This window comes from Xenopus laevis, chromosome 8L, assembly GCF_017654675.1.
Source record: "Xenopus laevis strain J_2021 chromosome 8L, Xenopus_laevis_v10.1, whole genome shotgun sequence".
Lineage (NCBI taxonomy): Eukaryota > Metazoa > Chordata > Amphibia > Anura > Pipidae > Xenopus > Xenopus laevis.
Window position 1 is genome coordinate 84,948,646 of NC_054385.1, and position 13,591 is coordinate 84,962,236.

Consider the following 13,591-nt stretch of genomic DNA (forward strand, 5'->3'; position numbering starts at 1 on the left):
CCGTTTTTTTGGACGCCGTCGCATTTCGCCAGCGTCCAAAAAACAGACGCCAGCATCAAAAACAGACGCCGAGGTAAAAAACAAGACACCAGCATCGTTTCGCCTTTTTTTGCAGTTTTTTGCAAATTTCTCGGAAAATACCCAAATTTTTCAGCGAAACTCCCCAAATTCACCCATGACTATTTACTGTAAATAGACAGGGAGACCAAGAGTCTATAGTCCACTGTTTACAGAAAACAGAAACATCCTGAGGGTCTGTTGATTTATAAATGAAAGTCTGCAGGCTATTATGTGGCTATTGTTAAGTGTAAATATCAGGATTTTATTTTTGGGCCTTAACATGTGTAAAAGCCTACTTTTGCAGTATTTATTTAATTTCCATATTTATCAGTATTTATCATATTTTCCATCGTACTACCCCTTCCTGTAATTTAGAGCTTTCTGGATAGCAGGTTTCCAAATAACAGATTTCCTACCTGTATAGCCTTTAACGGGTTTGTAAACCTTGAAATAAAAAGTTGCCTAATGAAAGAGAATATAATTCTAAGCAACTTTCCTAAATACATTCATTACAAATCTAATTGCCATTAAAAGCAGCACATGTTCCTTGGTATTTTCTTTGCTGTTGGCTTTCAATATTGAAACAGTGCAACACAAGCCAGCTGATAAACAGACCTGTGAAAATGCATGCAAGGTATTGTGGGAAATGGAGTCTTGGTCTAAGCATAGATGGCCTCTGTTGCTTTCCATAGCAATTCCATTTGCAAATATTTAAGAAATAATTAAATATTTTTAATCATGTACATTTGACATTTGCTTATAGTTGTCACTTGGACAATGCAGACTGTATATTCAATTAACATTTTTAATTCTTACTTTATATCATGTTCTTTATCCTCTCTGTGGCTAATTCTGTGCCAGTATAAAAGAAATATAATGGCCTAATTACTAACTAACTAACTTTGTTTGCAAGTGTCCTGAAGTTTACTTAGTTTTATCTAAATAATATTTCCTCTGGGTTTTTCTCTAAAAACGCCAGCTGCTGTAGTATGAAGGCTTATAGCCTATAGCAACATTGTAGTACAATTTTCTCTAGCATTCTATAATAATATACGTAGCTAGACAGCACAATACATTCTTTTATGATGGCTTTTGGAACAGGATATATTTTTATGTGTTTAACTGGAAACTGCCTATAACCAGTAATATTTTCTAAGTATTAAGTAACAGTCACCTTAGTATTTAGAAAAAATAACAATGACTTTTTTGTTCTGAGATTTTACAATTATAACATGTCCCTACACCTCTTTTTACTATCTTATAAAGGATGTTATATATTACAGTGGCACAGTGGCCTTATATGTTTCCTTGACATAAATGATGACAGCTATCTTTGAAAAGATGTAGTAGTGGTATCCCTAGGAGTCTAGGACCTGATGCATACCCATGGCTAGAACAGTCTTTCACTGCAGCCCAAATCTGAGCACTGGAGGTCTTATAATTAGTAATTACTTCAGGTGCTCAGCGAGGTGGCAGGACTATATTTTAGGGTTTTTTTGGCTTTGAGAATATGGTGATTCAGGCAAGAATAATGATCCATCCCGTGACTTTTGGTCCTGGGAATTGTATTACTGCATCGCGTGGGACCAATTAGCAACCAAGCCTTCTCAAATGAGTAAGATAATACAATATAATAAAAAATTTGATGGGTTTCTAGAAATCTATTTATCTATAATCATAGGTTTAAAAAGTGGTTGACCAGCCTAATTTAGTAAAAAAAAAATCACATTGCCCTGTGGATAGCCTAAATCACTCATTAATTAATCCCTAGAATTTTTTTTTAAAACAATTGATCACACATATCGATACATTGTCTTATTAAAAAGTCCCTTAATCAAGAGTGTGGAGAAAAAAATGCAAAAACAATCATCATGAAATTAAGAGGCGCATTTATTAAACGTAGAATTTCAAAGTCATGTGAATTTTTTAACTCTATTAAATTCTAATATACTCGAAATTCGATTGGGGGTTATTTAATAAAAAAAAATCGAATATCTAAAACTCTCAGAGTGTGATAAATCTTGAAAATCTAATTTGAATTAAAATTTGAATCGAGTTTGGATAATTCAAAATTAGAATTTTCAATTTGACCCTTAATAAATCTGCCCCTATGCGAAGAACACCTTTATGAAACCATAGGAGAAAATCAAAACTGTATAAATCAAAGCTTAATGCAATAGTCAATGTTTTTATATAGAAAACAAAGAAACAATAAAGAATACAGTAATTTCAAGGTACCAATTTGGTGGCATTACGGTGTAATGCAGAAAAAGACAAGCACTTTGATACACCCAGCTAGACCCACGTGTTATTGTGTCGAGCAGTGTTGCTGAACTACACCTCTCATGTTACTAAAATTCAGGATACTGGTATCAAGAACAAGGAGAGCATTCTACATGCAGTATAACTGATTTTACTCATTATACTTTATTACAGACTAGCAGACAATTCAGGATAATGAATGCCTGTGGTTCTTAACCATAAAAACAGGTTTATTTAATAACTTAGGTAGTACTTACACAGTACATTGCTGTCATAGCCTTATATGGGTACCACAAACTTGGACTTTGACTCTAAGCTTTCTCCTTGGTCTGGACCTCTCCCGCTGGGAGCCACTAGGCCCCTGACACCGTTTTTAAGTTCACTTTTCAGAGCTACCCTTTAGTGGTCTTGATCCCCTCCAATGGATAACTCAGGGAGACACTTTTAAGCAGAGTCCCTTTCCACGCTGTGGTCCCCTCACTTTCAGGCTGAGTAACACTTGGGAGACATGCCTCCAATCTGTCAATCCTATGTTAGAGTTCAGTGCTGCTATTCCTAGCTGGCCTGTCTGTTAAAGTGTATTATTGCAGGTGCTACAGCCATCAATGCATAAAAAAACCTAATTCATGTGGCCCTTGTTCCCAGACATTCACTAAGGTCTTGGTTCCCTTTTATTTAATCAACAGTATTTATTTACTGAGGCCTTGTATCCCAGGCCCCCCAGCAGCATTCACCCTGGTCAGCAGGTGGAGGCCAAATGTTTTATCAAACATAGAACAGAAATGGTCATTACCCTCCTGGGCTAATAGGGAAATCTATCGCTCACAGAAACATAGGTTACAGGTAGCAGGATCTCCTTAGAGGATTCCCAAGGACCAGTAAGAATTAACCCTAAGGTCCCTATACAAATGTGAGATGTTGCCCAGAATAACTCGTTTTACAGATAAACATGCTGAGTCATGTTTAAATACAGGGCTTCATTGAGAAATGATACATTAAAAAAAAAATTATTTTCTACAGTAGAATAATGCTACTGGTAGAATGCATCTTTGTTTAATTAAATGCATACACACATTTATGATTAGCAAGATTTATATTAAGGGAGATGCTTAAAATATATGTTTCAGTGATGTTCAAGAAACTTGAATGTACAAGTCTGGAATTGAGTTTATATTTAATATGTTACTGTACATGTTAAACTGCTTCTTAAGATGATGAATTAGTTTCCTATTGATCACCAAGAAATGAATTAACTATCACAACATATCTCTGTATGATCTGAACTGAATGCATTTTGTTTAAGGTCAGTTTATCTGATTATGCCTCATGTTTTTGTGCATGAAACTCCTTATGTTGCAGCAGCACCTGCTGGGAGAGGGATGCTGGAACATTTGCTGCAGTTGATTGCCAAGATTATTGCATATTGTTAATTGAATATAGCATAAATTCCTCTGTTAAAAACCTTGCACTTTTATTCCAACTGACCTTGTGGGCAATGACTTTATTTACTGAAAATAGTAATAAAAATATAATTTTCTTTCCAGTACCATGTTTGACCATTTCTTATGTCTGTAATAACCCATTTGCTATTTCTTTAAAATGTTGCCTGCAAACTAATGGGAATGTAATAAAAGTTGGTAATGGAAAAACCATTCCCAATGTGAAACGTCATGCCCTTGCGCAAATAAATTTTGCTTTGTGCGGATTTAATATAGCTTTTGCGAACCCTGAAACCGTTTTTATTCTTTTTGGTGCAAATTGTTTTTGTAGGAGATACAATGGTACCTGTCCCTGCATTAGTTTGCAGATGTAAAATAAAAATGCCTATATTGCTTATGCTTGTAAACATTTTCACATGACAATGATCTACTGTATAAAGGATTTAACCATTTTAGTTCTGTAGAATTTACAGCATCAGCATAAGCTTACCCCAGTGCTGACACTGGTGATTCTATATTTTCAGCATTCACTTTGATCTAAATGTATGTATGTTACTAAATTACTGGTAACACACTGCAATAAGGTCAAAGAATGCAGCAATAAAAGGTTTAAATACCACTAAATTAAGGATAGATGCTTTTAAATGGTATATTGATATTACGATGTGTAAAGATGTACTGTACATGTTATACACCCTTTATCAACTATTTTAAATATACAGTAACTCAACTACTGGTTTAGAGGAACTATCCTAAAATGGTCTGCCTCCAAAGAAACATATCTAGTATATATGCTTTGATAAACAATCCTTTTGTTAAATAAACAAGCACTCTTACAGTACATGTTAAAGTGGGAAAGTGTGCTAGGCTCAGAAGTTTCAAGCGAGGACTGGGACTTACTTTGGAAAGTTCAGTAAGTAAAAGGAGAATATTTACAAAATTCTAATGCATTGGTATCTTACTCCTGTGAAATTACATAAGACATATCCTGAAGTTCTACAAGTATGCTGGAGGTGTTGGGAAACCCCTGGGGATGTAACATTATATTCGGGTATTGCCCTCACATTCAGCCCCTCTGGGATGAGATCCAAAACCTCTTATCATGTCTTATGCACAAAGAGATATTGATGGATATCCTCACTTTCTTGCTTGGTAGGCCCATTGTCGGACTTACCAAAGCGCAGCAAAAATTAACAAATCATGTTTTAACTATACCCGAATTTCCATTGTGGCAAAATGGAACACCAACCCTCCCCTCTCTAAGAGAAATCCATCCAAAAACGTAGCAACGAGAACGTTAAGTACAATAACAGAATTGCTCTTCTTATTAACACGGTCCAAAAATTTGGGCCCGTATAGTGACAACATTAGCAGACATTACAATAATGAGATCCTTGTGAGTAGAAAATCGTTTATTTTATGGTGATTTTTAACATTTATTAAAGCAATATTATACTATATTTTCCTTATATCTTCATTATACCACTTGGTGGATGACTGGAGAAAACTTATAAGGTGAAAAACGAACATTACTATACTGTATGCATCAAAAATCCAAGAAATCTTGTGAGTATATACCCGAAAGGGGGAATCTTGAAGAATATCACACTGGTAGATCTTCTGCAATATAGCTCTCCAGGCACCATTTTCAAACACTCTGTTGCTCTAGGGGCTTAATTGCTTATCTTAATTGAGACAATACTACTCTATGGGGCCGATTCACTAAGCTCGAGTGAAGGATTCGAATGAAAAATACTTCGAATTTCGAAGTATTTTTTTGGTACTTCGACCATCGAATTGGTTAAATTCGTTCGAATTCGAACGAAATCGAACGAATCGAACGAAAAATCGTTCGACTATTCGACCATTCGATAGTCGAAGTACTTGCCCTTTAAAAAAAACTTCGACCCCCTACTTCGGCAGGTAAAACCTACCGAAGTCAATGTTAGCCTATGGGGAAGGTCCCCATAGGTTTGCTAATCTTTTTTTGATCGAAGGATTTTCCTTCGATCGTTGAATTAAAATCGTTCGAATCGTTCGATTCGAACGATTCAATCGTTCGATCGAACGAAAAATCCTTCGATCGATCGATCGCAGGATTAGCGCTAAATCCTTCGACTTCGATATTCGAAGTCGAAGGATTTCAATTCGAGGGTCGAATTTCGAAGTATTTTTAACTTCGAAATTCGACCCTTAGTGAATCTGCCCCTAAGTGTTTCGCTTCCTTTTGCATTCTATTTCAGATTTCCTGTGTCGTTTTAACCTGGTGTGAACGGTGATATTCAAGGAAGCAGCCCCCCCCCTTTTTTTTTTTTTCGTCAATAGTGTATTGGCGCGGTATTGGTATAAATTAATTATACCTCTTTCTATCTAAAAATTTATTACAATAATGAGGTATAAGTCCAAACAGAACTCATGGCTACAACACTTAGGTTAATCTTTATGGTTATTATATAGGTATTATCTATCACTCTTGCCTTTACCTTCACTCCTTTGGTAAATATAACAACAAATGTGTATTTTAATCAGCAATCTTTCATCCAGACAACATTTGTAACAAGATAAACTTGATATACTGTGAGCAATGGAAGTTTACTGAACTGAAGGTACTATGTTTTATCATTTTGAACCGGTCAAACAACATTCCACTGGTACACTGCTTGAAATGTAAATTATGTATTTTTATTTGCAAAGTTTATTTCATAACAATAATAAAAGTATAAGTTACAAAAAAAAGATGTGCATGTTATATAATCTTTTCAATAAAAATTATTCTGCTTTCTATAATGATTCTTTTTCTTTGTTTCTTTCTTAAGTTCCTCCAAATCTTACTGTTCCCAAGGGAAAATCTCCAATGGTTGCCCGGGAAGGAGACACAATTGAACTACAGTGCCAGATTTCGGGCAAGCCCAAGCCAATTATTATGTGGTCCAGAGCAGACAAAGATGTTCCAATGCCAGATGGATCCATGCAGATGGAGAGTTATGATGGCATACTAAGGATTGTAAATGTTTCAAGAGAAATGACAGGAACCTACAGGTGTCAGACAAGTCAATACAATGGATTTAATGTCAAACCAAGAGATGCCTTGGTTCAGCTGATTGTACAATGTAAGTACACAGGGTAATGATCCTTATGTTTTATTGTATTTTTTTCATTTGCTTTTGCTCAACCTCTTTTATATTTTATAATTGTAAGGTGACATTTTTGCAAAATTGGCAAAGAACATAAAAGTCTAAGGGGCAGATTTATCAAGGGTCGAAGTGAAAATTTGAATTTTTAAATTTGAATTTTGAGGTAATTTTTGGGGCACATTTAATAAGGGTCGAAGTGAATTCAAAGTGAATTTTCGAATTCAAAAACTTTGAATTTTGAAGTAATTTTTGGGTACTTCGACTATCGAGTAGGTCAAAATTCGATTTGAATTGAAAAAAACGTATTAACTTACTTTAAAAAAAATATTCGACCATTCGAAAATCGAAGTACTGTCTCTTTAAAAAACGTCAAATTCGACACTTAGCCACCTTAAACCTGCCGAACTGTTATGTTAGCCAATGGGGATCTCCTAGAACCTATAGCCAATATTTGGCTAAGTTTTTAGAAGTCAAAGTTTTTTTTTTGAAAATCGTGCTATCGATTGATTAAATCGTCGATTGAACGATTTTAATTTGATTGAAAATAGCTACATTTAAACAAAAAAAACTTTGACTATCGAATTTTTTCAATTTGATGGTCGAATTTCAAAGTTTTAGCAATTCGAAATTCGACCCTTAGTAAATGTGCCCCTTAGTGTACTTTGACTAGGGAATAGTCCAAATTCGAAATTGAATTGAATTGAATTTAAAGAAAATTGAAAATTTAAATATCTAACTTTATCATGTACTGTCTCTTTAAAAATTCAATGTCTACTATTCGCCGTCTAAAACCTGCCAAATTGCTGTTTTAGGCTATGGGGGACCTTCTAGAATCTATTTGGAGTCATTTGGTGGACTTTGAAATTTTTTATGAAAATACTTCAATTTGAATTTGAATCGAACAATCGAATACAGCCTATTCACCCGAAGTTAAAAAATTAGATTTTTTTATAAATTTCGATTGGTCTTTTTTTATTTGAATTTCGAGGTGATGGGAGTTTAAAAAAAACTCCCCTCACCTCGAAATTCGACCCTTGATAAATCTGCCCCTAACAGTCTAAAATCATGAAATCAATTTGTTTTACGTTTTCATTTTATATTGACTGAATTTATTTAAGTGGGGTTAAAATGAACAGTATGGATCCATTCAGATAGGCATTCGCATAAGGCTCTCCCACTGCTGCTACATCTGGAATATGTAGCTCATCTGGAATACAGTTCCATACAATCTGGAATACAATATGATGAGCTTCTGTAAATAGGGCTCTGTTTAACCTTGCTTTGTCTATATGTGAATTCATGTTTTTAGTTAAGCCATATGTTGAGCAAGTGTCAGACTGGGGGGATATGGGCTCACTGGGGCTGTCAGATCAGGGGCCTGCACCCCTGGACCCCCTCAACCACCCCTATGGGCCCCCACCCCAGCTGCAAATCTCCCTGTGTCCCCCTTTCCCCTCCCCAGTGCATACCTTCTTCACGGGCTGATGGCTGCGATCTGGCATGGGGTGGCTTGGAAGGCGCTTATGTGGCAGCAAGGGTTGGGGGGCCTATTGGGTTTTTTCCTGGTGTCCTGCCAGCCCAGTCTGACCCTGTGTTTAGCCTAGACTTAGGCCTAGACTAATAAAAAACAGTAGGTTTACTGGGAAGCTGCTTTGCCCTTTAGGGTTTTATTGCCCTAAAGAAATCAAATCTTTCTAGTAGCCTTGGCTATATTATCAGCCCGTGGCATTTATCTCTTCAAAAACCCCTGTCAAGAGGGAGATATTTTTAAGGTCCATGCTGATGTCGTTTATTATTTCTAAAAGTATAAATATATATTACAATGGTAAAATATAGATTCAGCTATACTGTAATTAATTCATGGCAAGGAATTCCTCTACCAGTTCTACATACTATATAATGTACAGAATAGAGACTTAGAAATATGAAAAAGAAAGGCCATGCTTTAATAAAGAGATCTTAGCCCACTTCAACAGTTATACAGGTATGGGACCTGTTATACAGAATGCTCGGGACCTGGGGTTTTCCAGATAATGGATCTTTCCGTAATTTGGGTCTTCATGCCTTAAGTCTGCTAGAAATTGATGTAAACATTAAATAAACCGAATGGGCTGGTTTTGCTTCCAATAAGGATTAATTATATCTTAGTGGGATCAAGTACAAGCTACTGTTTTATTATTATAGAGAAAAAGGAAATCATTTTTAAAAATTTGGATTATTTGGATAAAATGGAGTCTATGGGAGACAGCCATTCCGTAATTTGGAGCTTTCTGGATATCGGGTTTCAGGATAAGGGATCCTATACCTGTATAAGGCTTTTAAGTTAAAACCCCTCCTATTTGAATCACATGGGCAAGCTTTATTGTGCCAATTGAATGTAAATACTGTTGCTGTTCCTGTCCTGTATGAAAATCGTTTAAAATAGTTGAGGGATTATGTGCAAACTCAAATAAATGTTTGCCCATTTAGTAACCCACAGCAACCACATGCGTTATTAGTCACATTAGTTGGCCCTTTGTGCACCATGTCCTTTGGTGCTCCTGCCTTGCATGTTTCTTATGTCCCTCAAATCTGTTTTAGAGAAGATGGAAGGTAGAAAGTGTTTTTAGACACCAAACATATCAGGTACATAAAGTATTCTAATGGAACCATCGGTGTCATCGATTACAGTATTACATCTTTCATCTTTCTTTGGCTCATAAACACATGGACTATCTGTGGGACATCTGGGGGGCACTCTAGGTAAATCTTGGCAGTTGGTAAAATGACACAAACATCTTATGCTAATTATGGGGGACAAAAGTATCGTATTGAATTTAGAACTGAGAAACTATTATTTGAATCTCAAAACAATTGCCATAATCCGTGTCCTGTTTCAACCTGCTTGATGCCTGAGTCATCTTTATGTTTTCTGTGGTGCCAGATGTAAAGCAATCAAATCATTATTACTTTCTGTAATTGTTAAGTTACTATAGTGAGAAATAAGCAAGAACATTGGCCAGTTTACAAAATGGATTCATTTTACTGCTTCATAAATGTAATATACAAAATACAAGTTCAGTTCAAGTTCAAGGCAGAAAGAAATCATTTCTACTCTTTTGTTAGTTATCATTTAATTCCAGAAAATCAAACCTGGCATAATCAACCCCTTTTTTATATGTAAAAAAAGTTTGCATTTTAATCAGTTAACCTTAAACACTATGCTCTACAATCTATAAAACAAGGTAAAACAGCCTCAGAACTGATGTATGCAGTGGCCACCCTAGGCAACCCAACAGGCTACCTTGCCCCTCCCCAAGGGCCGTACTAAGGGTTAGAGACAGAAGAGGTATGTGCCTACTTCCCCCCACTATTACATTCTAGGCACATGCCCCTAGTTATGGTCCTATATGTATGCTTGATTTAGTCTTACTATTTATTTTATCATAAGAATGCACTTTCCTTCATCCATGAAAATGTGTTTAGCCTGTGGGAGTGTAACTGATATGGCCCTGCAAATTAATGTTTTATATAAAGTATACTCAGTGTGTCAGAATGAAAGCAGTTCCAATGTGAAGTGTTGGCTCTTTAATAAAAATAACTGTATTGGTTCAAGACTAAAATGTTAAACGGTGGACTGAATTACATGCAATGCACATTTTGTTAAAACTATACCATAAAAATTATGACTGAATCCCTTTAATGTTCATTAATGCTATTTTAATTTGACTTACATACTGAAGCTATCTTACAAACATCTCCTGGTTTGTATAATGACACATTATTTAATTTGTTAACCTGTTTATTAACATCCATGACACTTTTCCCCCTCAGATATTGTATATTGACCAATATCATCTATTTATATTTGTGTTAAGTTGTGTTCAAGCTCAAAGGGTCTTTAGGAAGATGTTGGCGTGTAAAATTATTTAAACAAATCTGTGTGGACCAGTTTCCAGGAAATGTAAATAGTATGCTAATTTTTAAATATCAGGTATTATTTAACATAGTTTGAAACTAGTCATTGTATTTATTGTGCTGTATCCTTGGCAGATCCCTTGACAACAGTACATTATAACCCTTTAATTATTGCAATAGTCTCCATACCCTAAAGTTTATGAGGGATATTTCCTTTTATTATACTCAGACAGTATATAAACTCATTCTGAATAAATAATGGTTACTGCCACCTGAAAAACTCCTTTGGGCAAACTAACTGAACAAATTGAGTTTATTCAGTTAAAAAAGTATTGAATTGTATGTGAGATTGTGACAACACAAAAGGTATTGAGGTGCACTGTAAGGAAATACACTCTTTTTCTCCCATTACTGTTAATGCAATACTAAAGGCTTATGTTATGGCATATTTTTTCTGTATATTGTTATTTATTTATATCAGTGGGAGTGCAATATAAAACATTAAGGGGCAGATTTATCAAGAAGAAGGGTATGAAAACCAGGACAAGGCACAATTTCGTAAAGTTTTACACCCAGTCTAACATTATACTCAAAAATCAATGTATGCTATTTAAATACATTGATTTTGTGAGTATAATGGGACACTGGGTTGGAGTAAAACTTTGCGAAATTGTGCCCATTGAGTCATTTAGAGCATTAAAGACAAACATTACATTTTATATTTATTATGAAAGGTATAACAGGGAAAATTAACAAAAAGTTAGTTACAAAAGAAACATAAATTAAAATATACAGTCACAAACAGGTGTGAAATAAAAGGAAAAAAAACATACAAACCTATACTTTTACCCAAAGATATAGAATTCCTGGTCGTGTAGTTAAGAGGAAACAAACGAGATGCACTTCCAATCTAAATTGGTCCTCCAAAGTAAATCCAAAGCTTAGTCAGAAGAGCTGATTATTTATCATTGATTTCAGGGACAACAGGTAACTGGACACCCCCCTCCCTTAGGAATGCAAGGGGGTATGGCCTAGCAGGACAGAGCTTGAGTTTTTTTATGACCTTATGAACTCCACTCCTAATAGGAACATAGGAGAGAGATGATATTATATTAAGTGGCCCTAGATTATTCAACTGAATATCACTGCTATGTGACCTGCCCCGTGCCAGATATTCCCATCTCATAAACAGAGTACCACTCCTAGTCATTTTTGGACTCATTTGAAAGCTAATATTATAGTGAACCCATCGCCAGTTTTTATACTGTTGGTACAACAGGTATGGGTTCTGTGACGATAAATATGTTTGTGCATATGTTATAGTGTGACTTCCACGCTAAGTTCCCCCTCCTTGGGCTTTCACCCCTCCATATGGAATCGCTGTTAACAGCCAGGGCTTGGAGAAGGGCATCATGGCTATGACCCCTTTCCACATCGCTGATTTCAGACCTTAGTAAAGAGAGGCCTGTTACATATCTGATTAAGGTACTGGCAGGGATGTTTTTTCATGATACCTTGATCTGTTTTATTAATTCACACAGGCCTGTAACATGACACAATTTCTTATACATTTTTTGGTATTCTTTTGTGATAATTTCACTCCATTGTATTCTGGCATAAACCCTCGATATTTTAAACTGTTTTAGAAACATTTTTTATTTTGCACAGCCTATCTATTTACATTTTTATACTGACAGAGACACATGGGCAGACGCCATCCCTGCAAGTGGAAATGCGAGAGGCCTGTGTTCAAAGCGATCCGTCCAAAGCCGCTCTGGCTGCGGAAGCGCAAAGGCATAACAGGTTAGGTTGTATGGACAGCATCAGCAGGCAGGCTCCAGGGAAACCAAACTTGTTGAAAAGCCAAATCTTTATTGTTCAATACTAAAACACACTGTGGGAGCAGGCAGGGGAACAGCTTACAGCTTACATTTTTATACTGAACAGCTACATTTTTATACTGAACAACCTTTAAGTATGCAATAATGGTCCTGTTCTTTTTGTACACTATCAAAAATCTAATTCGTTCAGGCTGTTGACTTTTTGCCAATTATGGGCAAATTCTTTTAATTTATTAGGTAGTTATACACTGGATAGATCAGTTACATTATTTAAACATTTTAAAGTCAAATTAGCAATATTTTATACATTCATATGTAGAATAAAGAATGTAAAAGAATATAGAGTAAAATATAGTTTTACTTATTCTCTAGAGATTTAGTACATTTTTTCTTTCTTAATAAATGTGCAGGCCTTAAACTGTATATTCTCACTCTTCATTTATACATAATGTTGGTTAATTTTACCCAAAATTAAAGGAAGTTTTAAGTTTAACGGTCCCTGGGCATTGTCACAATGTCCAGTTATGAAAAGTATGGTCTCAGGATAGTTGCAAACTTAACCTGAGCTGTTGATCTGCCATAGACTTTTCAGATTGTACTTAAAATTCATTCCATGATTCTGCCTTTGAATGCAGACACATTCACATAACTCTTTTCCTTTTTGTCAATATCAACTGATATTTAAGTGATTAAGTTGAGTCAAAGCATATCACAGTGTCATTAATCAACTGCGCGTATGTCTCACAAATTATCGAAAACAATCTATTTGAGCTATTTATGTCCTGTTTTCTCTAAATCTGGCTTGCATTTTAATTTAGGTTTCATATCAAAGAATGTGATACAATTTACATATCTCTATGCATCAAAAACAACCTGATAGAATGCAAGAGATGATTTCAGAGGTTGGTTGTTTGCTGGAGAGGTTATGCTTTTTAATCTTCAAATGTTTAATATCTCT

General features: G+C 35.4%; 1 protein-coding gene across 2 annotated transcripts in view; it reads left to right on the plus strand.

The window, feature by feature from the left end:
• The window catches only part of LOC108698967 (MAM domain-containing glycosylphosphatidylinositol anchor protein 2), a 345,565-nt gene that overhangs the window by 271,352 nt on the left and 60,622 nt on the right, over positions 1-13,591 (plus strand). For both annotated transcript variants that reach the window (XM_041573045.1, XM_041573044.1), the window contains exon 8: positions 6,578-6,871. In XM_041573045.1, coding sequence (XP_041428979.1) covers positions 6,578-6,871 — 294 coding nt within the window. The remainder of the gene's footprint in view (positions 1-6,577; positions 6,872-13,591) is intronic.